General features: G+C 32.8%; 4 protein-coding genes across 8 annotated transcripts; 2 read left to right on the forward strand and 2 right to left on the reverse strand.

The window, feature by feature from the left end:
• Positions 1 to 205: 205 nt before the first annotated feature.
• On the forward strand, positions 206 to 12,273 carry AP-1-2beta (Adaptor Protein complex 1/2, beta subunit). Of its 5 annotated transcripts, XM_064358542.1 has the most exons (10): positions 219 to 336; positions 459 to 577; positions 632 to 802; positions 882 to 908; positions 1,007 to 1,193; positions 1,241 to 1,375; positions 5,512 to 6,276; positions 8,841 to 9,442; positions 11,391 to 12,187; positions 12,236 to 12,273. In XM_064358542.1, the coding sequence occupies exons 2-9, from the start codon at positions 470 to 472 to the stop codon at positions 12,174 to 12,176; spliced, it is 2,781 nt and encodes a 926-aa protein (XP_064214612.1). In that variant the 5' UTR covers positions 219 to 336; positions 459 to 469; the 3' UTR covers positions 12,177 to 12,187; positions 12,236 to 12,273. The 5 variants fall into 5 exon arrangements, with proteins under 5 accessions (XP_064214611.1, XP_064214612.1, XP_064214613.1 ...); XM_064358541.1 differs by having other exon boundaries at positions 206 to 336; positions 11,391 to 12,273; XM_064358543.1 differs by having other exon boundaries at positions 1,007 to 1,187; positions 11,391 to 12,273.
• Positions 12,274 to 14,936: 2,663 nt separating this feature from the next.
• On the reverse strand, positions 14,937 to 18,474 carry LOC661598 (serine palmitoyltransferase 1). Its single transcript, XM_967749.4, has 2 exons — positions 18,069 to 18,474; positions 14,937 to 15,842 (listed from the first exon to the last, which is right to left on the reverse strand). Exons 1-2 carry the CDS (start codon positions 18,307 to 18,309, stop codon positions 14,938 to 14,940), a joined length of 1,146 nt encoding a protein of 381 aa, XP_972842.1. The 5' UTR covers positions 18,310 to 18,474; the 3' UTR covers position 14,937.
• On the reverse strand, positions 18,469 to 19,948 carry LOC661552 (serine palmitoyltransferase 1). Its single transcript, XM_967703.4, has 3 exons — positions 19,824 to 19,948; positions 19,501 to 19,748; positions 18,469 to 19,450 (listed from the first exon to the last, which is right to left on the reverse strand). Exons 2-3 carry the CDS (start codon positions 19,739 to 19,741, stop codon positions 18,522 to 18,524), a joined length of 1,170 nt encoding a protein of 389 aa, XP_972796.1. The 5' UTR covers positions 19,742 to 19,748; positions 19,824 to 19,948; the 3' UTR covers positions 18,469 to 18,521.
• Positions 19,949 to 22,755: 2,807 nt separating this feature from the next.
• LOC100141684 (uncharacterized) lies at positions 22,756 to 26,613 on the forward strand. The gene is made up of 3 exons (XM_001813140.4): positions 22,756 to 23,105; positions 23,154 to 23,771; positions 25,972 to 26,613. The coding sequence occupies exons 2-3, from the start codon at positions 23,154 to 23,156 to the stop codon at positions 26,503 to 26,505; spliced, it is 1,152 nt and encodes a 383-aa protein (XP_001813192.1). The 5' UTR covers positions 22,756 to 23,105; the 3' UTR covers positions 26,506 to 26,613.
• Positions 26,614 to 26,731: the final 118 nt, after the last annotated feature.

Raw genomic sequence — 26,731 nt, forward strand, 5'->3', positions numbered from 1 at the left:
ATTTTTTGACAATTTAGCAAAGTTTCAAACCAAAATATATAAATTCCATTGGAGAACGGACTTGTAGATCCCCCAAGGGCAGTTTTTTTGATACTGGACAGCCTTTACATTACTTTTAATCAACACAAACGACGATAAAAACAATAATTATTCTTTAACCGTAATATTATTTACTTATTAACCGTCTATTTTAATTAATTATTAATTTAATTTAAAAGTAGGTTAACGCGACGAACTGGAAAATGAAAATCCCCAGTTTTGGTGACGTTGTTTTGTGTCAAGTGGGCGTTTGCAGCTAAACCGCCCCTTTTTCTCACAAAGCCGGGCTGTTTTCAGGTAAAACCCCCGTTTGGGTGTTACTTTGCATGTTTGAATTGTCTTACAATCAATTATCGGCGTTTTTTATCATTTTTCTGGTGTAAAATGGGGCAAGTGTTGCGATTATCGATTGTTTTTAGGAGCTGTCAAAATGACGGATTCCAAGTACTTTACAACGACCAAAAAAGGCGAAATCTTCGAATTGAAGTCCGAATTGAACAATGACAAGAAGGAGAAGAAGAAGGAAGCCGTCAAGAAGGTAAAACCGGTGGAATTTCGTGTTTAGTTTCGTCAAATGTGAGGTTATGTCCAGGTCATCGCCTCCATGACCGTGGGCAAAGACGTCTCGGCGCTCTTCCCCGACGTGGTCAATTGCATGCAAACCGATAACCTCGAGCTGAAAAAGCTCGTCTACTTGTATCTGATGAACTACGCGAAGTCGCAGCCGGATATGGCCATAATGGCCGTGAACACGTTTGTGAAGGTATGTACAGAGCCCTAGCGCTGTCTTTGACGAGTTTGCTTATATCGCAACACTCTCTCAATTGTATTTTTACTGCAAGGATTTGCCTGCATCTCAGCTAGTCAAGGTAAATTCCGTTCTACTTCTCGTAGTTCCGTTTTTTCGCAACGATCACAAAACGGTGACGCAAAATTGCAATCTTTTTTTTTTCTTTGGCTTGTCAAGGACTGCGAGGACCCCAATCCGCTGATCCGGGCGTTGGCCGTGCGCACGATGGGCTGCATCCGCGTCGATAAGATCACCGAGTACTTGTGCGAGCCGCTGAGGAAGTGTCTCAAGGACGAGGACCCCTACGTTCGCAAAACGGCAGCCGTGTGTGTGGCCAAACTGTACGACATCTCGTCAGGTGGTGGTTAAGTGGGAACAATAACAACGAAGGGAGTAATAACGAAATTGTAGGGCTTGTGGAAGACCAGGGGTTTTTGGAGCAGTTGAAGGAGTTGCTGAGTGACTCCAACCCCATGGTGGTGGCCAATGCGGTGGCGGCCTTGTCCGAAATTAACGAGAGCAGCCCCACGGGACAGCCCCTTGTCGGTAGGTGCAAAAAGGGTAAAACTTTACTTTAAACACACTCAATGTGCCCTTTTTAATTTCGCGAAAAAAGTTAAGTTTTTAACTTAAAAACGTTCGAAATGTGCAAAAACTTTACCAATTTCCACCTACTCTCATGTTTTTTTTATGGAATTTTGGAAAATAAGTGCGATTTTGTGTAAAAAAAACGTGCTAAAACGTCCGAAAAAATCAGATATAAAAAACTTGAGTTGTTAATTTTGTGACTTAGGTTTGGTTTAGCATAGTATTGCGAAAAAAAGTTAAGTTTTTAACTTAAAAATGTTCGAAATACGCAAAAACTTTACCAATTCCGATCTACTCTCATGATTTTTTTGACGGAATTTTGAGTAGTATTGAGAAAAAAGGTAAGTTTTTAACTCAAAATGTTCAAAACACGCAAAAATTGTACCAATTTCTACCTATTCTGATGATTTTTGACGAAGTTTTAACTGCTTTTCATTGTAAAAAATTACTAAAACACTTGAAAGCAAATAAAAAATAATTTTAGGGCTAATGTGATGGCTTTTTTGCTTGATTTACTGTAAATTTTGAAAAAAATTGAGCTTCTAGTTTAAAAACGTTTAAGCACTAATTGTACCAATTGCGACCGGTTTTAATAATTTAATTTTTTTTTTTTTGACGAAATTTTGTAAAGTAATGGCGTTTCATTATGAAAAAAAAAAAAACAAGTATCAAGTAATTTTTATGTTAATTTGGTGACTTTTTGATTGGACTTACTATAATCTTTCGAAAAAAGATTAGTTTTTGTTTTAAAAACGATCGAAACAAGAAAAAATTATACCAATTTCGATTTGATTCAATGTTTTTTTCACTTTTTTTGACGAAATTTTGCTAAAGAATTGCGTTTTGGCGTGAAAAAGTGCTAAAACACTCGGATATAGCAAATATAAATGTAAAATTGGTCTTAGTTTTGTGATTTTCCGCCTTGATTTAGCTTAATATCTCATATAAAGTACTCAAAATACCCGATTTTTTGGCTTATTTTTGACCTAATTTTTCAAAATAATTGAGCTTCAGAGTGAAAAAAGACTGAAACGCCCAAAAAAAGCCAATGTAACGTAATTTTTTTTATTTGGTGAGTTTTTGATTTGATTTTCCATTATCTCACGAGAAAATACAACCTTTTAGTTTAAAATTGTCTCAGTAAACAAAGGAAATAAATATGAACTAATTGTTCTGCTAATTTGGAGCTTTTTCATAATTTTCTCAAAGAAAGTGAGTTTTTAACTCAAAAAGGATTAAAACATAGAAAATTTTACCAATTGCGACCTACTTTAATAATTTTTTGGCTTATTTTTGACGAAATTTTGCAAAATAATTGCATCTTAGTGCGAAAAAAGTACAAAACCACTCAAAAAAAGCAATTTTTTGGCTTATTTTTTCCGGAATTTTATAAAATAATTGATTCCAGTAAAAAAAAGTAAAGAAAAGTTATTTTTTTGTATTAATTTGGAGCTGTTTCGGCTTCATATTACATAATTATCTGAACGAAAGTGAGTTTTTAACTGAAAAACGATTAAAACCCAGGATATTCTCAAAAATTATTTTAATTTAAAAAAAATACTTTGTTTTTTGGGTTATTTTTGACGAAATTTTGCAAAATAATTGCATCTCATTGCGAAAAATACACTAAACCACTCAAAAAAAGCAAATGTAACAGAACTTTACTGTTAATTTGTAGAATTTTCGGCTTAATTTAGAATCATGTACTGAAAAAAAGCTTAGTTTTTTGGTTGATTTTTTAAACGCTTGCAATAACAAGTATTAATTATATCAATTTTCACTCGTTTTATTGTTTTTTTCTTATTTATCCGTAAAATAATTTCATTCCAAGGTGTAAAAAGTGCTAAAGCGCCCAAAAAACGCAAATTTAACGTTTTTTTTTTGTTTATTTTGTGACTTTTCGGCTTGATTTAGCATAATCTCACAAAAAATGTAAGCTTTAACTAGTTAATTTTTTTTTAGAACTTTAATAATTTATTCTTAGCAAAAGTCTACAAAATAATTGCGTTTTAATGTGGAAAAAAGTGCTAAAACACCAAAAAAAAATGCAAATAAAAACTAATTTTACTGTTAATTTAGTGACTTTTTAGCTTAATTTAGCATAATGTCTCGAAAAAATGTGATTTTTTTGCCAAAAACTTCTAAAGTGCACAAAAAAGCAAAAGTAACACAAATTTCGACTTATTTTAATTGATTTTTTCGCTTATTTACGTTTCAGCATTTTATTGAAAAGCAAAAATAAAGCCAATTCTAGTTAAATTTTGCCACATGAAAACCACAGTTGGCTTCAAGAAGAAAAATTTTGGAACAAATTGGATGCTAAACTTTACATTATTACCTTTTGTCACCTTTTTGGATTGCTTTTTTCTATCAAGTATATCTTAACTTAATTTTACACCTAGTATGTTGAAATAATTGTCTTTGTGATAAAAAAAATATTTATTCTTCCTTTTTTTAATAAATTTTAATACAAATTGAGAAAAAATTGCATATGCAACAACAAATATTTTTAAATTTCACATTTATGAAAAGGGGAATAAGCGAACAACAGCCTTAAGAATCAACATTTCTGCATTTTTTCCCAGATAATCAATTTAATTAAAGAAAAACAACTGCGCCCCTAATTGTTTAATTTAATTTTTATTCCAGAACTCAACCATGCCACAATAATACTTTGGTAATTTTTTGGCTTATTTTTTCACGGAATTTTGTAAAGTAATTGCGTCTCAGTAAACAAAGTTAATAAATATGAACTAGTTGTTCTGCTAATTTGGAGCTTTTTCATAATTTTCTCAAAGAAAGTGAGTTTTTAACTCAAAAAGGATTAAAACATAGAAAATTTTATCAATTGCGACCTACTTTAATAATTTTTTGTATTAATTTGGAACTGTTTCGGCTTCATATTGCATAATTTTCTCAAAAAAGTGAGTTTTTAACTGAAAAACGATCAAAACCTAGGAAATACTCAAAAATTATTTTAATTTTAAAAAAAACTTTAATGTTTTGTGAGTTATTTTTGACGAAATTTTGCAAATTTGCATCTCATTGCGAAAAATACACTCAAAAAAAGCAAATGTAACAGAACTTTACTGTTAATTTGTAGAATTTTCGGCTTAATTTAGAATCATGTACTGAAAAAAAGCTTAGTTTTTTGGTTGATTTTTTTAAACGCTTGCAATAACAAGTATTAATTATATCAATTTTCACTCGTTTTATTATTTTTTTCTTAATTATCCGTAAAATAATTTCATTCCAAGGTGTAAAAAGTGCTAAAGCGCCCAAAAAACGCAAATTTAACGTATTTTTTTTGTTTATTTTGTGACTTTTCGGCTTGATTTAGCATAATCTCACAAAAAATGTAAGCTTTAACTAGTTAATTTTTTTTTTTAGAACTTTAATAACTACTTTAATAACTTATTCTTAGCAAAAGTCTACAAAATAATTGCGTTTTAATGTGGAAAAAAGTGCTAAAACACCAAAAAAAATGCAAATAAAAACTAATTTTATTGTTAATTTAGTGACTTTTTAGCTTAGTTTAGCATAATGTCTCGAAAAAATGTGATTTTTTTGCGAAAAACTTCTAAAGTGCACAAAAAAGCTAAAGTAACACAAATTTCGACGTATTTTAATTGATTTTTTCGCTTATTTACGTTTCAGCATTTTATTGAAAAGCAAAAATAAAGCCAATTCTAGTTAAATTTTGCCACATGAAAACCACAGTTGGCTTCAAGAAGAAAAATTTTGGAACAAATTGGAAGCTAAACTTTACATTATTACCTTTTGTCACCTTTTTGGATTGCTTTTTTCTATCAAGTATATCTTAACTTAATTTTACACCTAGTATGTTGAAATAATTGTCTTTGTGATAAAAAAAATATTTATTCTTCCTTTTTTTAATAAATTTTAATACAAATTGAGAAAAAATTGCATATGCAACAACAAATATTTTTAAATTTCACATTTATGAAAAGGGGAATAGGCGAACAACAGCCTTAAGAATCAACATTTCTGCATTTTTTCCCAGATAATCAATTTAAATTTAATTAAAGAAAAACAACTGCGCCCCTAATTGTTTAATTTAATTTTTATTCCAGAGCTCAACCATGCCACAATAAATAAACTTTTGACCGCTTTGAACGAATGCACCGAATGGGGCCAAGTCTTTATCCTCGACTCTCTTTCCAACTACAACCCGAAAGACGAACGCGAAGCCCAAAGCATTTGCGAACGTATAACCCCCCGTTTAGCGCACGCAAACGCCGCCGTTGTCCTCTCAGCCGTTAAAGTTCTAATGAAAATGATGGAAATCCTAGCTGGAGATACGGAATTTTGCGCCACTTTGAGTAAAAAACTTGCACCACCTTTAGTAACCCTCCTATCATCCGAACCCGAAGTACAATACGTCGCACTCCGTAACATTAACCTAATCGTTCAGAAAAAACCCGATATTCTCAAGCACGAAATGAAGGTGTTTTTCGTCAAATACAACGACCCGATTTATGTGAAATTGGAGAAGTTGGATATTATGATACGTTTAGCGTCGCAGGCAAATATCGCGCAAGTTTTGAGCGAGCTAAAGGAGTATGCGACTGAAGTTGATGTTGATTTTGTTCGGAAGGCTGTGAGAGCGATTGGACGATGTGCTATTAAAGTGGAGCCATCTGCCGAACGTTGTGTGTCGACACTTTTGGATCTGATTCAGACTAAGGTTAATTACGTGGTGCAGGAGGCTATTGTTGTGATTAAGGATATTTTCCGGAAGTATCCGAACAAGTACGAGAGTATTATTAGCACGCTTTGCGAGAATTTGGACACTTTGGACGAGCCGGAGGCGAGGGCGAGCATGGTTTGGATCATTGGTAAGTTGGTGCCTGTATTATCGACATTTCGGTAATACTTGTTCAGAATTAGAATCGAATTGCACTAACAGTCTCATTTTGACTCACACATTTACAAAAAGTGTAAAATCTTATCGGTTTTGTTGGTTTGTAACAGAATGGTTAAAAATTAAATATTTTTTTAGGTTTCTGGTTGCTTGAAAAAAGGCAAATTTTTGAGATAATTTGGTGATTTTTGTCGACAATTTAGCGAAAAGACCAAAAAGTATTATTTTAGACATTGTTTTGTAGTTTATTAACTTATTTTTTGAGGAAATTTTGCGAAAACAATGCATTAAAAATCTAGAAAAAGTTAATAATAATAAAAGCCTTTATTAAAGAAGATGTGAGGAGGCGAAGTCTAGCTAACACCATTTTTTTAACCTCTCTCAAAACAAAACATAATTTTTTAAATATAAACCACAATAACTAAAACAAGAAATAAATGCAAAAAGAAAAAAAAAAGAAAAGTACAATATTAATATAAGAAAATAATATAATTTTTAAGTAATATTAAGAGAAAAGTAGACATGTATTCTGAATACCATTGAAAAAATGTAAAGGATAATAATAATTCTAATAATAATACAAAATTAAAAGTAACAATTAATTACTGAAGTAATAAAAATTGTTTTTATTTAATTTTACTAACATTTAAAATTATAATCAAGTTTTAACCAATTTCTTTAATTTCAAGAGAAATGTAATCATATTTTCTTTGAAAATAAATCTACAATTATTTTGAATTTAGTAACTTATAATAGTTAATACAATATTTCTTTTTTTTTTCAATTTAGATTTTTAATCCAAAATAACAGTTTTTAGTTTAAAAAATGCTCAAAGATAATCATTTTAAAACTAATTAGGTGGTTTATTTGTTAATTTATGAGGAAAATTTCTCCAAAAAAATGTATTAGAGTGTTTAAAAATGGCCGAGATTTTGCAAAAAGTGAGATTTAGTCCAGAATAGTGCTTAAATACTCATTTTTGACAAAATTGTGGATTTTGTCTGAAAAATGTTATAAAACGTTCGAAATTCATCAGTTTTTTTTTTAATTCAAAAACAGATCCAATTGCAAATGACAAAAATTAAACCATTTTCAAACTAATTTGTATGATTTGGACATTTTTTTGGCTTATTCTGACTGAAAATTGCCAAAAAAAAAGGGACAAAAATAAGAATATTTTTGAGATTTTTTGCTAAATAACAAAGTTTTTAGGCCAAAAGCATGCTCAATTTTCAAAAAAACATGATCTTCAAAGTAATTTAGTGTTTTTTTTTATTAGAGCCCATTTTTGGCAAAATATCTTTGAAATTAATTGTGTTTCTAGCTGTGAAATGCTCAAAAAATGTAAAGGTAATGCCACTTAATTTGCCGAAAAAATTAGTTTTTATCTCAAAAAATGCTTATTTTTGACGAAATTATCGCGCGTTTGGCAATGTGGCGAAAAATAATTCAGAAATATTGCGCAAAAAAGAGATGTTTTAGTTCAAAAATTTGCGTAATCGCTCGAAAATGATAAGAATACGTTGTGTTTTTCTTTATATTAAATTTGGTGATTTTTAGTTTATTTTATTGCAAAAATTGCTTTTTTGGGTGTGAACAGGAAATGCAAGAAAAAGGCAAAAATAACATCATTTTCGTTTTAATATACTGCTTTTTTTACTCATTTTAGGTAAAATGATTAAATGAAAAACTCGTCAAAAAGGCAAAGTAAAATAATTTTTGGTCTCATTTAGAGATTTTTTTCAAGCAACATAGTTTTTCGATCAGAAATATGCTCAAACGTTTAAAAAAGGTCAGTGTTTGATGATTTTTCGGCTTATTTTTGCTGAAATATCCGGAAATAATTATGTTTCTGGCTTTAGAAGCTAAAAAAATGCTCAAAAAAAGCAAAAACAGTCACTTTGATTTTATTTAGCTTTTTTGTCGAAAAAATGTGTTTCTGTCTCAAAAAACACCGGACAAAGGCAAAAGTAACACCAATTCTGGTATAAGTTAGTATTTGTTCAACTTTTTTTTGACGAAATTTAGCCAATTTGATTGCATATTCTAACGCTCGACAATGAAATTTTTTTTATCTAATTTAGAAATCCTATAATTATATTTAAAATCATAGTTTCTATTTAAAAAAAAGTTTAATCAAAAGTTAATTGACAAAAACTACATCATTTTTTACCGAACCCGGATGATTTTGTGCTTTTTTTTGTCACGAAATGGTCTAAAAAGTTTGCGTTCCTGACTATAAAACCTCTCAAAGAGGTCAATTTTAGTCCGTAACTCAAAATGCTTCAGCGTAAGAAAAATGCAAAATTAACACAATTTAAGTGTTTTTTAGCTTGAATTTGTGACTAGATTTCTTAAAATAATTGTGCTTATATAATTTTCGAAGTAGTTTTGTGGTTTTTCAGCTTATTTTTCGCTAAAAAAGATACTTTTCAACAGAACAGTGCATCATCAGAAATGTGCATAAGCCACAAAATGAATTAAATTAAATTAAAAACGGATTTTTTAATTAAAAACGGACTTTTCCAATAATTTCAGGTGAATACGCCGAGCGTATTGACAACGCCGACGAACTCCTCGACTCATTCCTCGAAGGCTTCGCCGACGAAAACGCCCAAGTCCAGCTCCAACTCCTCACAGCAGTCGTCAAACTCTTCCTCAAACGTCCAGCTCACACCCAAGCCCTCGTCCAACACGTACTAAGTCTCGCAACACAAGATTCCGACAATCCTGACTTGCGAGACCGTGGTTTTATTTATTGGAGATTATTAAGTACTGATCCAGCAGCCGCTAAAGAAGTGGTTTTAGCCGATAAACCTCTAATCTCTGAAGAGACCGATTTACTTGAACCCACATTACTCGACGAACTTATTTGTCATATTTCATCACTTGCAAGTGTCTACCATAAACCACCAACCGCATTCGTTGAGGGGCGAAGCGCCGGTATTCGCAAAACACTTCCAGCAAGACAAGGCTCTGCCGAAAATACCAACGCTCAAGAAGCTACAGTTATACCAAATCAAGAATCACTAATTGGTGATTTGTTATCGATGGATATTGGCAGCACTGTTGCGCAGCCACAACCTGCAGCGCCCCCTACAAGTAATGTTGATTTGTTGGGGGGAGGACTAGATGTTTTGGTAAGTTTTGGGTACGGTTTACTATAAGTTAGGATACGAAACGACTAATAATAATTTTTTTAAAATGACTATATTTAATAACGGCAGATGGAGCTTTAAATTCTCAATAGTATGAGTAAAAAATAATGCAAAAATTGTATCATAAACTATATTTAAACATATATTTTTCAAAACGCTGGGAATACAGTTACAGATACAAGAAAAATGTTACGAAGAAAAATACTCTAGACAGTTGTTTACACACAGACAAAGTCCCAACGTCATATCCTGAAAACCAAGCGCACTGCGATTTTTTAATAATACTAAATTGTAGAAAAAATTAGATAACTTCTGAATGGTTAAAGAAAATTGCAAAAACTAAACCGATTTGTAAAGCCTAAAAAGTGCAAATTTAAATGTGTATAAATACACAGAGGGTATCATTTAAAAAAACTATGTTATAGGTTGCATTATAAAAATGGTACACCCTGTGTAAGGCAAAATAATTTTAAAATCTGCACTTTCGCCTCCCATGTGCAGTGCCTTTTAACTCGTTTCGATATCATTGACGGAGTAGGTGTAATCGAGCTTACCCTTATAAATGAGTCACCCTGTATATTTAAAAAAAGGTGATTTCAATTTAATATAATATAATATTAATAATAATAGAAAGTAATTGTAAAAGAAAAGATTACTTAATGTTTAATAATATAATAATAATACAATATCAATAATAATAATAATAATGTTTTTTCAAATATTTGCCAATAAGGTAGTACACAAAGTAAAAAACTTTGATAAAAATGAAGATTTCCGTTGTGTGGGTTTTGCTAACTAATTTTTTTCCCATTGAGCAATGAGAAATTAATGTACAGTCGCGATCATAATGGATGTCACCCTTATAAACCGGTCCGAGTAACAATGGGCTGACCTCAAATCACAGCAATACAGGGTGTTTGCGAAGTTTATTTATTTTTTTTATTTATCTTTTTTGTTTTTTTTTATTTTTTTATTTTATTATTTTTTTTAATTGCAATAAACTTTTGGGATGCAATAAAAGACGTGGATATTAGTATTCAAAGGTAAATGAAATTATTAAATGTTTAATTTGTGTAAAAACTAATAATATTATTTGAAATATTGAAATTATCTCATGAATATGCTTAATTTTTTTTGGTAAAAAGTAAAAATACAATAAACTTAATTCATTGTGTATTATAGGTTATACGTATCACTTATTATTATTATATTATTCAAATGATATATTTTGTTGAACATATTTTGATACATGCTGGGTATCAGGTCTAAGCAGTGATAACTGATGATAAAAAATAATTACGTTGTTCTGTTTGAAATTAAAAAAAATATATAATATATAATAAAATAATATATATAATATATAAAAAAATATATAATAAGAAACCTTATACTTTATTTAAAACGAAAATTCCTCATCAAATTTACTAGCTAATACAGTCTTAATCATTTTCAGTCAATTAATAATCACATTTATTAATTCACGCCATTAAAATAATTATCATTATCGTTACAAAGGTAAAACACGAAATCATGAAGCTTTCAAGCCGATGAAACCTTCGAAAAAATGCTTGGGTTTATGACCCAAAAAAATTATTGTTGCAGTTTGAATTCCTTGCCAGTTTATATGAGTGTTATTTTTTATGATCATGACTGTACCTACTTGCTAATAAAACACTTTATTGCAAACAAGATAAAACTCGCAACGTCTTGAAATACATGGAACGAAGCGCAATTTTTTCGTGAAAATTTAGTAAATTTTTGGTTGAATTTAAATTAATTTCAAACGATTTGACACCGAAAATAACACTCAACTTTACTCTGCCGTATTATTTTTCTTTTGGTCAATTTTGTATCTCGTTTCGCCTCCTAACCCATAGTCCTCCGTAGTTTAGTTGTTTAGTCTGCGGTCCGCTCATTTTGCATTCTCCAGCTAGGAGGTGGTCCCTCCGATTTGGGCGTCGCCCCATCAACCACCGGCCTATTGGGCGACATTTTCGGCTTAAGCTCCGCCCCCACCATGTACACACCCCCCAAAACATGCTGGTTACCAGCCGATAAGGGCAAAGGCTTGGAAATAATGGGCACATTTTCGCGACGTGCCGGTCAAATCACCATGGATTTGAGTTGCACCAACAAAGCGATGCAAGCAATGAGTGGTTTTGCCATTCAATTCAATAAGAATAGTTTTGGGGTTGCGCCCGCAGCCCCCATGAACATGGGCACCCTCCAGCCGGGGCAAACGCTCGAATACAACCTACCCTTGAATACGAACGGACCCGTCCAACGCATGGAACCGTTAACAACGCTCCAAGTTGCGATTAAAAATAACGTCGATGTTTTTTATTACGCGTGTCAGATACCGATTCAGGTGCTTTTTATTGAAGATGGTACGTTGGATAAGCGCGTGTTTTTGACCACTTGGCGCGATATTCCCTCGGCCAATGAGGTGCAATATACGTTGAACGATCTCAAAGGTAACTCGGATGCGATTTCGGCGAAAATGACACATAATAATATTTTTACGATTGCGAAACGTAACGTCGAAGGTCAAGACATGTTGTATCAATCGTTGAAATTGACGAATAATATTTGGGTTTTGTTGGAACTGAAATTACAACCAGGAGTTAATCATGCAACGTTGAGTCTCAAGTCGAGGTCGGTGGAAGTGGCACCGTTTGTTTTTCAAGCGTATGATGCCATTATTAAGAATACATAAGTTAGATAAGTGTGAGGTTTGTCATTCCATGTTAACACTATTTTATGGTTATGTTATAGGATAGCCGTTTAAATATATGATATGTAACGAAACGAAACGATCAGAAAGCCCCGAAAATCCCGATCCTGTATTTCCCCCAGACAGGTAGGTGTCACGTGACCCTTATTATTATTTTTTTTTCAATTGGAAATAACGGAATTATTGGTTTGTCAAATAAAATGCGAAATGCAACCCAAAATTAAATTTTATCAGTAGGTGAAAAAATAAAATGACGCTAATACAACATATTCTACACCACAGTTGCACCAATTTTTTGCAGTTTTTGGGAAAATTCTTTGAAAAATTGTCAAATTGGGACGAAAATTGTGTTATTTGTGCCTTTTTCGAGCATTAAAACGCTTCAAAATGCTGTTTTTTTTAGAATTTTGTAATAGTAATGGAAAGAATGTTCATTTTGGCAAAATTTAATCAAAAATACGCCGAAAAATCCCAGAATTATGCTTTCATTGATGGCTTAAGCGAGATTCTGCTAAAGCAGAACGAAAAGTTACTAACCTGAGTTAAAATGTCTATTTTTTTTCTTTTTTCAACAGTACATAATTAACCAGAAACTCGATTATTTTGCGGAACATTGTGCAAAGTAAGCCGAGAAGTTAGTAGGTATTGTAGCAACATTTTCTTTGTACACCAAAAGGTTTTACAACAAATAATGGTGTTTAAGATAAGCAACCTTCACAATGAGATGTTTTTAAAGGGTGACCCGAAAATATTTACGATACCGATCGGTTCGTCTAAAAGACTACAGCCTGTATGTAGTAAATCACACAATAAGCTTGTCTGAATAATTAGCGGTTTCGAATAATTATAATAAAAATTTAGTGGTGTACAAAGAAACGTTGCTAAAATATTTAGGCAGTTTTCCCGACGAGTTGAACACAAGATTTTTCAAGTTCGGTGCAAAATTTCAAGTTTTTAATATTTGAGTTTGAAAAATTGCTCTTTAAATAAAAGTATTGAAGGAGATGTAAAGGCAGTTGTATAACCAACCACAACATAATCACGCGTAGATAAGGGGGTTATATAACAGTTATAATCACAATATAACTGCACATAGATAACGGTTAGATAAGGTGGTTATATAACAGTTAGCTTGAAAAAGCGTCACATTTGAGAGCTTGCGGTTATATTGAATGGTTATATCTCGATTGTAAAGTGTGCTCAAGTGTTTTATTACCTCGTTTTCCAGACACGCAATTGTTTTGCAAAATTTTTCGAAAATCTGCCAAAAAATCAATAAGTAGGATCGAAAAGTAATGTATTTTACTTTTGCGCAGATGTTCAGTTAAATTTCACAAAAACGAATAGTTTAAATTTATTCAAAAATGAAACAATTTTTGAGTTTTTCGATCGTTTATTGAAATAAAATGGCAATTTTTGTAAATTTCGTTCAATCAATAAATTAGATCGGAAAATTGTTGTAGTAGGTTTTTTATTCAATCAATAACGCAATTATTTAGAACAAAAATCGTCAAAAATTACTTAAAAATCATAGAATTGGATTAAAATGCGTGTTATTTTTTGCTTTTTTCGGGCGCTTAATCACATTTTTATGCCAAAAACCCAGTTTTTGCAGAAATTTGAAAAATCACAGAAAAGTAATTATTTCGGCTGCGTGTTTTGAAAGTTATTTATCGAAAAACGCAATTATTTTGCAAACTCTTCATTAAAATTGACCGAAAAATCGCCAAATTGGGTCAAAAATGATGTTCGTTTTAAGTTTTGGAGCCATAATGCATTCAATCAGATTAGAAATTTTTTTTTTATAAAGGAAAAAATTATAATTAAATTATAATACACTTACATTTTTGTCAGTCCCACCGCACCATCTTAAACGAACTTACTGAAATAACAAACCATGAAATTAGAACAATTTGTTGAAAACATTACAGACCATTTAATGTGATTTTTCTAAAAAAAAATTATTGCAAACTAACCCTTTAATCCGGATTGTCTTCTTTCTTTTTCGCTTATAATCCATTTCATTAGCACTCACTAACCGCACTAGCCAACGAATTTTTGAAACTATTAAACCTCAAAATTCTGATTTTATTTCTGAAACGTCCGTTCGTGACAACAGCAAGTAACAAACTGAATAAATTTAAACGACACAATAATTGTGTAAGAATTGGATAAAACGTCACCAACAAAAATGTAATCAGTAAGATAACCAACTGTTCGTCTGATTCATTAATTTTTGTTACGATTTCGGGCCTTCCTGAAAACTTCTTGAGCAAATAACATTTTGAGTATTCGATTTTTTTTTGTTATATATTTTTTAAGTAAACCTTAAATTTGATTATCAAACAATTTTAGAAAATGTAAGAATCTAGAAATGTATCCAAATAAGCACAAAAAATAAAAACTTGCCATTAAAAAAAATATATTATGACGTCATGCTTTTTTTTGGGACACTCTGTATAATCAAAAAATATGTTTCGAAAATACGTCTTAGAGTGTAAATAACGTTTATAAAATATCAAAAGTCCAACTTTACTAATAATTGTGCTATAGAAGATGGGAGCTGAGGTGAAACACCCTGTATAATAAACGAATAATGAATTACTTAGTGGGAACACAAAAAATTTATATGTTCTAAATGCGATTTGATGAATTATTAGATGAATTTTGAATGGCAGTAAAAACACGGGTCTTATACTTTATTTTTATTACAAGTTATTGTTAAATTTGATATATTTTTTTTTTAGTTCACTAAATCGGCTGCCCCCTTCATGGCCCCAAAAACCCTCTTCAACTTCTCCCCCTGGTCCATTAAAGCCACATTCAGATTAATCACCAATTCGTTGTGATTTCTTATAAAATGAACCCCTTTTTTTCGACAAAAATCATGCACTGTCATTGCCTTTGACAGCGTCCCCAATTTGACCAGCTTAAAGGGGGCTTCCGGATGACTTGTTACATTAAACCCGCACTCCTCCAAAAACCGATGAAACATGACAGCCAATCGTGCAAATTTGACCGGTTTTTCCCCCATTACCTCCAACCCTTTCAACACAACCCCTACCAAATAAGTCGGAAGCGATGCTGAAAAAATATACCCAGAACCAGCCACTTGCTGCTGACTGATTATAGTAAACGATCCGGCACAAAACCCCCCAATTGAACCCATCGCCCTCTCAAAAGTCCCCATAATCATGTCGATGCGACTCGGCTCGATTCGGTAATACTCGGTCAAGCCACGCCCACTCTCCCCGAAAACCCCCAAAGTGTAGCTTTCTTCGAGAAAAACACGAATTTTGAATCGTTCGGCGATTTCAAGGAACGCTGGGAGAGGGCACAGTTGACCAGTGGTCCATGAAATGCCCTCAAGGATGAGGAATTTGCGACAGTTGGTAACAGTGAGTGCTTTCTGGTGGAAATCCCAGGGATTGTTGTGCGAAAATTTAATAATGCGGCTTCGGGCCGCTTTAAGGCCTTGCCATATGGGGACACTTGTGAATTCATCGATGAAAACAACGTCGGTTTCTTTGCAACAAGCGGCAACGGCGCTTGAAATTGTTACGAAACCGTACGAATAAATTATTGATTCTTCCATGTGCAAAAAACGGGCGAGACGTTCTTCCAGTTCGAGGTGGATTTCAGTCGTTCCTAAAATTGGGGAAATTACCCATTTGCGATCTTTCGGGTCAGGGTTTTTTTAACAGTGGTGCCAACTTTTCGCCATTTCTAGCGAAATAATGACCTGACCTGGCCATATTTAACGAAGTTTTGCGAAAAAAACTTAGTTTTTGGCTTAAATATACCATGTATCAAATTTTTGATGACTTATTTTTAACGAAATTTTGGGAAAAATTGATTTTTTTAGCTTAGTAGCAAAAATAACACCATTTTTAATATAGTTAAATGTTTTTTTATTTATTTTCGATGAAATTTCAGAAAATAATTACGTTTTATAAACGCTGTAAAAGTGGCATAACAGCCGTTCCATTTAACGGACGGGACACTGAATAAATTTTTAGATTTTATTTTCAGTTTTTGTGGATAGTATCAGTAGAAATGAATTTTTTTTATTAGGAACTATTAGGTACCAGACAAACTATTTGCAATGTACTATTGGAACCACGTTTGCAGGAAAAATAGAAATTGATGACGGACGGGACACAAAAAAGACCTCGCTTAAACGGTCAAAAAACATCTTTTTTTTCGATCTCCTTACTGACTTTTGTCGTAACGTTTCTGGAAATAATTGTGTTTCCAGTTGTAAAACACTCAAAAGAGGCCACTTTTTGACAATTAAGCCAAATTAATATCAATATTTTGCCGAAAAAACTCGAGAATTTTATCCAAAAAAAAGGCAAAAGTAACACCATTTCCGACATAATTTAGTAACTTTTCCTCATTTTTGACAAAATTTTGCGAAATGATTGCACGTTTGACTGAAAAACGTGCTCAGAAAGGAAAGTAGTGGCAAAAAGAATTAGAAGTTTTTAGCAAAATTAGAGAGTATTTAGGTCAACTTGTTCATAATTGTTCGAAAATGATAAAAAATTACATTGTTTTTGCCAAATTTGGTGATTTTTCAGTCTTTCTTTGACGAAATAGGAAAAGGAAAAAATAATACCATTTTTTATTTCTATTTAGTGTTTTTTTTTCTGCTCATTTTGGATGAAATGATTGCGATAATGAAAAACGAGTCAAAAAAAGCAAAAGCAAAATTATATTTTTGATCCAATTTTTTATTATTATCATTTTCAAAGTAGTTTGATGTTTTTGACGAAAAATAATTGATTCAATTTTACTTAATTTAGCAATTTTTGGTTTTTTATCTCATAAAACACCAAAGGCAAAAGTATAACACCAATTTAATAATAAGTCTGACATAATTTGATAATTACTCAACTTTTTTGACGAAATTTTGCGATTATTGTGTGCTTTAACACTCTAACAATATCAAATTTTTTATCCATTTTAGAAATTCTATGCAAAATATCAGTTTCTAGCTCAAAAATTTCTCAAAATTGACAAAAATTACATGATTGCCACCGAATTTAGGTGATTTTTCGGCTTATTTGTTGCAAAATATCGTTCAAAAATTTGTTTCTGGCTGTGAAACGTACAAAATTCCCAAAAAATCAATTTTGACTTGATTTTAACAATTTTTGATCAGACTAAAAGCGTGATCTATAGGTCACTGATAAAAAAATACATTGTCTTTTACCAAATTTGATGATTTTTTATTTTTATTTTGGCGAAATAATGGCGTTTTTGGCCGAAAAATGTAACAAAACAGGAAACGCAACAAAAAAGCAAAAATAACACAATTTCCGATTTAATTTTGTGTTTTTTCTGTTAACATAATATTCTCAAGCTCAAAAAAACCCTTGCTTTGCACACTTAATAAAAAATAACTATTTTGACCCCATTTTCGTAATGTATTTCTCAAATAACTTAATTTTTCGGTAAAAAAAAGGCAAAAATTACGTCATTTCCAAATAATTTGGTGTTTTTCAGCTGATTTTTACGAAATATTCGGAAACAATGTGTTACTTCACAATAATTCACTGTACAAAAATAATCATTTTTTACCTAATTTTACGATTTGTCATAGTTAAGAATGAGGTTTTATCTCAAAAAACACCAGAGAAAACTAAAAGTAACACCATCTTCGACTTAATTTAGAAATGTTTCAACTTTTTTGGACAAAATTTTTCAAAACAATTACGTTGTGGATGTCATATGTACTAAAACACTCAAGAAAGCGAAGTGTAATATCATTTTTTCGCCTATTTTTGCAAAATTTTATCGAGTTACATTAATTTTTTTTCACTGTGAAAAACCATAACCGAAAAGATCATAAATGTACCACATACATACCATAAAAAGCCCTAGGTCCACACGTCCCAACACCGAATTTTTTAATAATTTGTTCGGAAATTTGTTTAATTTCTTCATTATTTAAAAGATTCAAGTAATTAGCTTTAGCTAAATCAATATTTTTTTCATCTTCTGTGACCATTGCAATTTCCAAAGGCTCGTTTTGACGCTCAATTGGGGTAATAAGAGGCTCAGGGTTAAAATTTTTGAGGCGTTGCTCAAACAGAACCTCGTCAAACATATTGTAACTATAAATTATTTCACACTTATTTAGCGCACAAACTGTGACGATAGACTAGTTGGCTGTAAGAGACAGGCCAGTACCCGAACACGTAAACAAATAAACCGTAATAATAATAATAATAATAAAATTCTCATTGGTTGGTGCAAAAAAACCCAATTATTTTAAAAAACAGTCATATAATTTTCAAATACATAATAAATAATTAACAATTAATTGGTTTTAATTAAATCGGACGCTTCCTTCAGGACTTTGAACACCTTCTCCAAGCGTTCCTCATTCTCCATCAACCCCAGACTCAAATTGAGCATTAACCCACTTTCATTGTGTATAAAATGCACCCCTTTCCCCTTACAGTACTCGTGGACTTTTTTCTCGTCGTTTTTCGTCAAAAGCGTGACAAGTTTAAAGGGGGCTTCCGGGTGACTCGAGACATCAAACCCGCATTCCTCGGTCAAAAACCGATGAAATTTGACCGCAAAGCGTCCAAACTTCACCGGTTTATCACCGATTAAATCAAGTGCCTTCAGCACAACCTTGACCAAATAGGTGGGAAGCGAAGCCGAGAAGATATACCCAGACCCTGAGAGCCTCTGATGCTCAATTGTCATGCTAGACCCGGCACAAAACCCCCCAATTGACCCAATAGCCCCCTCAAGAGTCCCAATAATCATATCGATACGACTCGGCTCGATTCGGTAATACTCGGTCAAGCCACGCCCACTGGCCCCGAAAACCCCCAACGTGTAGCTCTCTTCGAGGAAAATACGCATTTTGAATTCTTCGGCAACTTCAATGAAGGCCGGCAGGGGGCACAGCTTGCCCGTCGTCCAGGAAATCCCCTCAACAATGAGGAATTTCCGCGACTTGCGTTTTTCACTATTGGTAACACTGAGCACTTTTTTCCTGAAATCGTCCGCATCGCAGTGTGCGAACGTGACAACATGGCTGCGTGCAGCCGTCAGGCCTTGATGTATTGCGAAATTTGCGCGTTCGTCGATGAAAATCACATCGTTTTTTTTACAATATGCAGCAATTGAGCTAGAAATTGCCACAAAACCGTACGAATAAACGATTGATTCTTCCATATGTAGGAATTTGGCGAGACATTGCTCCAAATCAAGATGGACGTCGGTGGTGCCTAAAATGGACGCCGGTCAGGGCCAACTAACTAATTTTTAAAACACGCACCGTAGAAGGCACGAGGACCACAAGTGCCAACACCGTATTCCCTGATCAAGTCTTCGGAGGATTTCTTGATTTCTTCGTTGTTTAAAAGGTTCAAATAGTTGACTTTAGCCAAGTCAATGTTGTTTTCGTCTTCGGTGACCATGGGGATCTCCAAACGGGCGTCTTTTGGCTCAATTGGGGTTATTAGAGGTTCAGGGTTAAAGTCTTTGAGGCGTTGCTCAAATAAAACCTCGTCAAACATCTTGAAACTATTAAGGTTTTTACACCAGGGCCAAATCGCTTTTTTACCAATTTTAACGGCAATAAAACTAGCAATAACTTACGTGTGTTAAGTAAATTATCACTGTTTGGAGGTTATAAACGATTGATAAAAAGTGGGCGTAACCCAACTTGACGAAAATAACCGAACACCAAAGTAAGCATCAATTTTTAAGTGTATGTTTGGTTGCCTACTTTAAACACACAATAAGATTAAAAATTAAAAAAACTTTTTCTTAAATATGGCATTTTAAAAGAGAAAAAAATTCGTTAATGGTGAAAAAATTTATTATGTACACAAATTTTCTTTTTTTTTAGATTGGCAATTGGGCCCCATTTTGCCCCGAAATAAGTTTTGTGACACATGCCCTCTTGTCTCTGGCCATTGATACAGCAATAAAAAAACATTTATTACAAAAAAAATTACATAACAAAATTATTATCGGAGCAATGTTAGAAAACATAAATTTTTATAGCTCCAAAAATGCATTATTCCAGTTTTTATCCTATTTTTTTCACGCAATTCATTAATTTGTTTTTTTTTTTTTTAATGATAAAATACTTATCAGGGCCGGTTTATAAAAAGCTTTGTTAGAATTTAATTCGTTGTTTAAAGTTAACAACGCGAATGGACCAATCAAATTTGTTCAATTTGGTCACGTGATCAGTTAATCACGCATTTAATTACAGATTAAACTAATGACGCTTTGTATATGTATATGTGTGCCCATAATTTGGGTGCTTATTTTACTTATATGTATGTTAATGTGCTTTGTTTTTTATAAATACAGCGTCTGTGTACACAATTAATACTCCAATAATTCCACCATTATCTGCCATTTTTTTTGTAGTTTTTATAGATAACTTGTTATACGTTCTTTTGCAGTCAAAAGACAAGCAGCAAAACATGTTATTATTATTTTATAAATCTTCCCAATGAAATAAACTATAATGTCTTATTTATTATCTTTCTTCATTAATACTATTTACAGTCTTAATAATTGTAAAAGTAACTGTACTTTTTTTCTAACATAGCAAAAAGGAAAAAACAAGTTGAGATTTCAAAACAACGTTTTAATTCAGATTTTCAGTGGCTTTTATCTTTTTACTAGAATCGGTTGTTTAGCCATTGGCTTTTTGTAATGACAATTAAATGTTTATTAATTTTTTTTCAACATTTAACGATATGTCTTTGTGATTATTATAATACAAATAATATGTATAAAAATTCTAATAATGAGGAAAACCCAATTTTTTTCCATAACTTTTCCGTAACCTAATCGTAAACTTTCAGCTTTCAGAATTACTTTGATTGGTAAAAAAAAATTAAGCTCAGTCGATCATAGATAGAAATTCAGAAAGAAAAAAAATTATAAAAAATTTATAACTGCAGAGTTATTTTAACAGAAAAGTAACTCTAATTGTGACAAATCACTTAAAAAAATACTAACTATAAGATTATGACCAGTTGTAATTATGGTTATCTTATTAAAGAAATGCGTGAAGTGACAACTTCCCTAAAAAAAATTAGACACTGAAGAAAAAAAAATATGAAGAAAAGTTATCCGAACATTTCAATTGTGATTAACCGGAACGACATTTCAGTAAAGGTTACTTTTATTTCATTAGACGTTTATTTTTACTAGAATTTTGCTATGAGACCTGATTCACGTTCTCACCAAAAATTTACATATTTTCCCAGCTAGCAGGTAGCAACCTAGCTAGTAAAGGATAGATAAATACACATTTCAAAAGCTTATAACTCTTATAAGAGATAACGTTTAAACTGTTGGACAAAAAGTAAATTTATAATTTTTTATGGATTACCAAAAACAAACTTAAGAAGTTAAAAGAACAACAATTTTTAAACAAAAAAATCAAAAAAACACGAATTTTTCTGATTTATTTGAACATAGGTGAATAGAAATGTGAAAACCCCATCCAAAAATTTTGAAGCAATTTTGAGTTTTTTCTTTTAAATTACTTTTGTCCCATCGCTGAATCTTGGAATTCTTAATTCTTTTTTGGAATAATGTAAATTCGTCAACACCCTTTATCTCTGTACTAGAGACCCAAAGAAAATTTAAAAGCGGTCCGACAGGAAATTGCCGTGCCTCCTGTGGTGTTTGGGGCTTATCCCTTAGCAATTGGGAATTTCCCAAGAATTTTGTTATTTAACGCATTTTTGGAGGCAGTAAAGATTATGGTTTTTAATTTTGCTCCGACAACAATTTCATTATGCAATTGTTTGTCAAATGTCTTTTTTTTTATTACTGTATCAATGACCAGAAGGACATTGGGAAAACTGTTTCGAGGTAAAATGGGGTGAAAAAAAAGGCAATTCGTGGTAAATAAAGAACTTTTAATAAAAAATTACAACTTTTATTAACAAAATAAACTGGCAAATATTTATTATTAAATCGGGGACGAGGTTGAAACATCCACGCTCTGTATCGTATTAACCAAAGATTCCTCCCTCTCATCATCAGAGTTAAAATGGTTCACCAATTCGTATAAATTACGAATACAAGTCTTAGTTTCCAAATCGCAGCTCATCAAGTGGTCCAAACGGGCGTTTAATTGCCTGGCCACGTTTCCATCAATCACAGCCCCCTTGTCTCCGCCATGGCCACCTTCCTTCACCAACTCTTGCCCAGTTTTCACCAACCCCACAAAATTCACCACTGAATTCTTATCCGGCATCGAAATTTTACGATCGACTTGAAGCTGATTAAAGGATGAAACTTTGCCGAAAAGCGAGTTCATAGCTTGAATACACGACACTTGTCTTTGGCCCAATTCGACCGCCTGTTTTATGACATCGTCAATTTCTGGTTTTTGGATGGTCAGAGCTTCGCCCCTTAACTTCTCCAGTTCTTCAACACACGAATCAAACATTATTGTGGTTAGTTTTAATCAGTTTGAATTTTGAATTGATTGAGGTTATGTAACCCCGGCAGGGGCACCAACCGGACGGGCCCACCTGTTTTGTGTGTTTTTGGACGAATTTTATCAATTATTTTGCCTGGGGTTAAATATTTGACGCGTTGTGCTTGATTTGGTGCTAATTTTTGGTTGAAATTCCAATTTTGCGTGAATTTGTTGTCAGTTTTTAAATTTGGCGCGTCCAGCGCAGCGTTGACAGGTGTTCGAGGTCGGTGAAAGCACAAAAAGTGCATTTATCTCGTTTTTTTCGTGTGTCCTAATGTTATACCCACGTCCGCGTGTTATTTTAATGTGGTTTTAATCAATACGTAACAAGACAGCCCCCCAAGTCCCCGTTTTTATCCACTAACGAAATGGCGCCATAGTTGTTTGTACACATCCGTTCCTTTTAATAAATAAAGGTGAGTTTGTTTTTTTCTGGTCGTGTTTTTACGTTTGATTGCACACAGATGGACCTGACACCGCCGAAAGACTCGAAGGGGCCCTTCAGCCACGCGTCAACCCCCCTGACTCACTTCCCCCGCAAGCGCAAACATGACGACACTTTTGAGTCCCCGAAGAGCCCCCCGTTTTCCAGCACCTTGAACGAGTCGCTAATCACCGATTTGAAAGACATTTGCTTGGTTGGTTCCGTTCCTAATACTCCCGAAAAACAGTTGAGTTTTTTGGCGCAAACTGTTGTCTCGTCCCCGATTCAAGAGTCGAGGAAAATTCTTTATGGTAGTATTAAAGTGGTTAAACCCGAGCGTGATAGAAGGTGTAGCTTTCGTAATAAGTATCTGCCCGTCAATAATCAGAAATTGTTGCAACGTATCCTCAACATCAATGTTATAATGGACGTAATTTTTCGGTACTTATCAGGGGGCGACTTGTACAGGTTCAGTCTTGTCTCACCTTCGTTTTGTAAAGCCTTGGAGGCGAGTAAAGACGCGTTTTTGCGGTATCAGGTCTACAAAGACAGTTATAAAGACAACAAGGAGAATTATGTGATTACGCCGCCAGGATCGCCAGACAAGCCTGACAGCCCCCCGAGGACTAGTAGCGTTACTTTCAACAAGTTTCTCAGGGTATGGGTGACATTCTTGTGTTTTGGAAAAAAATACCTATACAGGCTGTTTCGGCTAAACCGCTTGTTAGAAATATTGAAAGTTCTGATAATAATTGGTATTAACCGGAAGTCGGTATTAATTTTCTTATCTTAAATAGAAAGATATTTTTTTACTGCGTTTATAGATAACTCAAGTTATTTCATTCAATTGAAAATTTTTGTATTTTTAAAAATTTGTAATTTTGCTATTTTTAGAGTTTTAGAAATCGTATTAGGAACAATTAAAGAAGAAAGTCTATATCCTTCAGTGTGTTCACAAAAAAAGTTTACAAACTTCAAAATCTTACCGTTATTTTTGGATAACTTCTACACGCTATAAGTCAAATTTTTCAAATGGAATGCTCTAATTTTTATTTCACTAGGTGGAAGAAAATTTAATTCTGCAACGATCTATATTAGCATTCCCTATACCTATCTGTGAAAATTTTCAAGTTATATTGTTTTTTTTAGACATTGGCGAAAATTCCTTACTAGCCACAGAAAATTTTTTCTGGTTCTGGTTAAAATTTTGCTCTCCTTGCCGTTAAAAAAAATCATTGAATTCAGGTTTGAAAAACTTTGATTTCTTATTTTTACTCAGTTTTTTTTTGGCAAACTATGTGAAAAGAGCGTTGGCTAATGCATTTTTCAAAACAAAAAGTTCATATAGCTTGAAAACTGTTAACTGTTAATTCAGAACAATGCAGAATTAAATTATCTGCCACTTAGTTAAATAAAAAATGTGACATTTCATTTAAAAATTTTGAGTTATGGGTGTTGGAAGTTCTGCAAACTTAATTTTAAAATTTTGGGGTTTGTAAATTTTTTTTAGGAAATTGAAAACAACAAAGAAAAGATCTAAACTTTCTCTTTCAAATGAGCCAAAAAGAATTTCAAAATTTTAAAAAACGACCGAGATATCGATTTTTGAAGTCAAAGATGCAAATCAAAAAAATTTCAAAAATCCCTAAATATTTCGAAAACGAAGAAATTTAGGTAAAGGGCCAGCTAATAATTTTTTTTTAAATAACTCGACTAATCAAAAAATGCAATAAAAAACAGAGCTTTTCATTTAAAATAAGGTAGTTAATAACTAATTTAGACGGAACAGCCTGTATAGCCCAGGCAAATAAGCCTTTTAAAGAGAAATGTTGTGGAAATTTTTTGATATAAGTTACTATGGATTGTTTAAAAAAGTTTAGTCAATGATTTTTTTGTTTCAAATCCCAAGAAGGGGTTGAAAAAACGAAAATAAAGTGTTCTTTAAAGATTATTTCAAATCGGCAAGAGCTTGAAAAATAGTTAAAAAAAAATTGTAAAGCATAAAATTTTACATAAAAATGTTCTCTTGACTCTTTTTTTGATATTATCGATGGTGATTAAGTGTAGAGGGATGAATAATACAATTTTAAAAAAATATTAAAAAACACTTGACTTGTGTATAAAATTTTCTGTTGAATTCGGATTTGAAGGTCGTTTTTGGATTTAGGTATTTTTTTATTATGAAAAATACGTTTTAGCGAAAAATTACAAAATTAAAAAAATTAAAACGTGCTCACGGCTTTTGAAAACAAATAATTATTAAAAAATTAATTAATATCACACTAAAAAATTGTTTGGTATGAATTAAAATTTCGTAATTTTTTAAGCTTTTTAAATAAGTACAGGAGATAAAAATGTTCGTTTGACTTTTTTGATATTATAATTTAAATTAACAGAGAGTTAGGGCGGTTAAAAGTAAAGGAATAATATTGATTGATAAGTAACATTAATAATTTTTTTAATTATTTAGCATACAATTCAGAGGGAAATAGCTATTTGAAGTATCAACTTTATTTCATCTCGTTATGTAGGTGTGTTTTTTTTTCAAAATAAAAGACTTTCTCACTTCTGAAAATTTTAATACAGAAATATGCAACAATACAACAGGACAAGAAAATTATTATTTTTTTTGGTTTCCCTTTATCAAAACTCAACATTGTGTAACTACGTAAAAATCTGCCTTTATTGAGGAATTTTTTATAAAAAAAAATGAAGTTTTTAGCTTTATTCACAAGAAGATACAAGGATGTATCTTTATCAAATTTTGGTTGCTGGGGGGTTGAAACAAAAAATCCTTTAACTTCACAGTAACTTTAACCACGTCATTTTTATGCGATTGGACTAATAGTTGTGTTTAGGCGGCCAGCAGGCTCAAAGGCACCCAAACCCTGCGTAAATGTGACAGATGCAGTGGGGTTGCAGTCGTCGACCACCAAATCAGCCAGTGCCAGAACGTGCACTCTTGCGGCCTCATTCGCTGCCTCCTGTGTTCAAGCTTCTCCGAGACGGGCCATAAAGACTTCAAGGACGCCTGTGGCCACGCCTCATTTCGCCCCTCTTTGGGCAACATGAGCAACACGATGGAAGACTCCTCTTCGAATTTTTCGAGTCAAGACTCGGGTTTTTACTCGGAAAATGAATCGCCCGTAAAGGTGAAACGGATCCTCTTCCAAAACGTTGATAAACAGACGTCCAATGGCCTGTCTTTATGGAACAAAAACCAAGTCGTTGTGACGTACAAGAAGAACGACAGCCTCTCGTACATTCCGGTCGTGGCCAACGACACCCCCCGCAGAGAGGCGGCGGGCGACAGCCCCCCGAGCCCCCAGAGACACACCTACGCGGTCGGCTCCAAGCAAAGCAAGAGGAATTTGAAGCGACTAACGCGTTAGCATCACGTGACCGATTATGTGATAAGTTTTGTATTTTTTAGTGTCTTTTAACAGTTCCAGTGTTATGTAATGTAGGTTAAGCATTTTTCATAAAGTTGATACAATTTCTCATTTGTTTTATTGGGGGTTGGTAGCAATGCGCATGCGCCGGTTCCCGACCCGAGCGCGTGCAGAATTTTGAATCAGTTTTTACAGAGCACGGTTGGAGATGGTATTCCCAGGGTTG

The sequence above is a fragment of the Tribolium castaneum genome, chromosome 8 (genome assembly GCF_031307605.1).
Source record: "Tribolium castaneum strain GA2 chromosome 8, icTriCast1.1, whole genome shotgun sequence".
NCBI classification, from domain to species: Eukaryota; Metazoa; Arthropoda; class Insecta; order Coleoptera; family Tenebrionidae; genus Tribolium; species Tribolium castaneum.

Excerpts from the sequence above, each read along its gene's own strand:
- LOC661598 (XM_967749.4), bottom strand. The coding sequence starts at position 18,309 with ATGTTTGACGAGGTTCTGTTTGAGCAACGCCTCAAAAATTTTAACCCT. Across the intron at positions 15,843-18,068 it reads TGGACCTAGGGCTTTTTATG|GAACGACTGAAATCCACCTC; the intron begins GTATGTATGTGG and ends CCCCAATTTTAG.
- LOC100141684 (XM_001813140.4), top strand. The coding sequence starts at position 23,154 with ATGGACCTGACACCGCCGAAAGACTCGAAGGGGCCCTTCAGCCACGCG. Across the intron at positions 23,772-25,971 it reads CTTTCAACAAGTTTCTCAGG|GCGGCCAGCAGGCTCAAAGG; the intron begins GTATGGGTGACA and ends AGTTGTGTTTAG.
- LOC661552 (XM_967703.4), bottom strand. The coding sequence starts at position 19,741 with ATGTTTGACGAGGTTTTATTTGAGCAACGCCTCAAAGACTTTAACCCT. Across the intron at positions 19,451-19,500 it reads TGGTCCTCGTGCCTTCTACG|GCACCACCGACGTCCATCTT; the intron begins GTGCGTGTTTTA and ends CGTCCATTTTAG.
- AP-1-2beta (XM_064358541.1), top strand. The coding sequence starts at position 470 with ATGACGGATTCCAAGTACTTTACAACGACCAAAAAAGGCGAAATCTTC. Across the intron at positions 803-881 it reads CCGTGAACACGTTTGTGAAG|GATTTGCCTGCATCTCAGCT; the intron begins GTATGTACAGAG and ends TTTTACTGCAAG. Across the intron at positions 9,443-11,390 it reads GGGGAGGACTAGATGTTTTG|CTAGGAGGTGGTCCCTCCGA; the intron begins GTAAGTTTTGGG and ends TGCATTCTCCAG.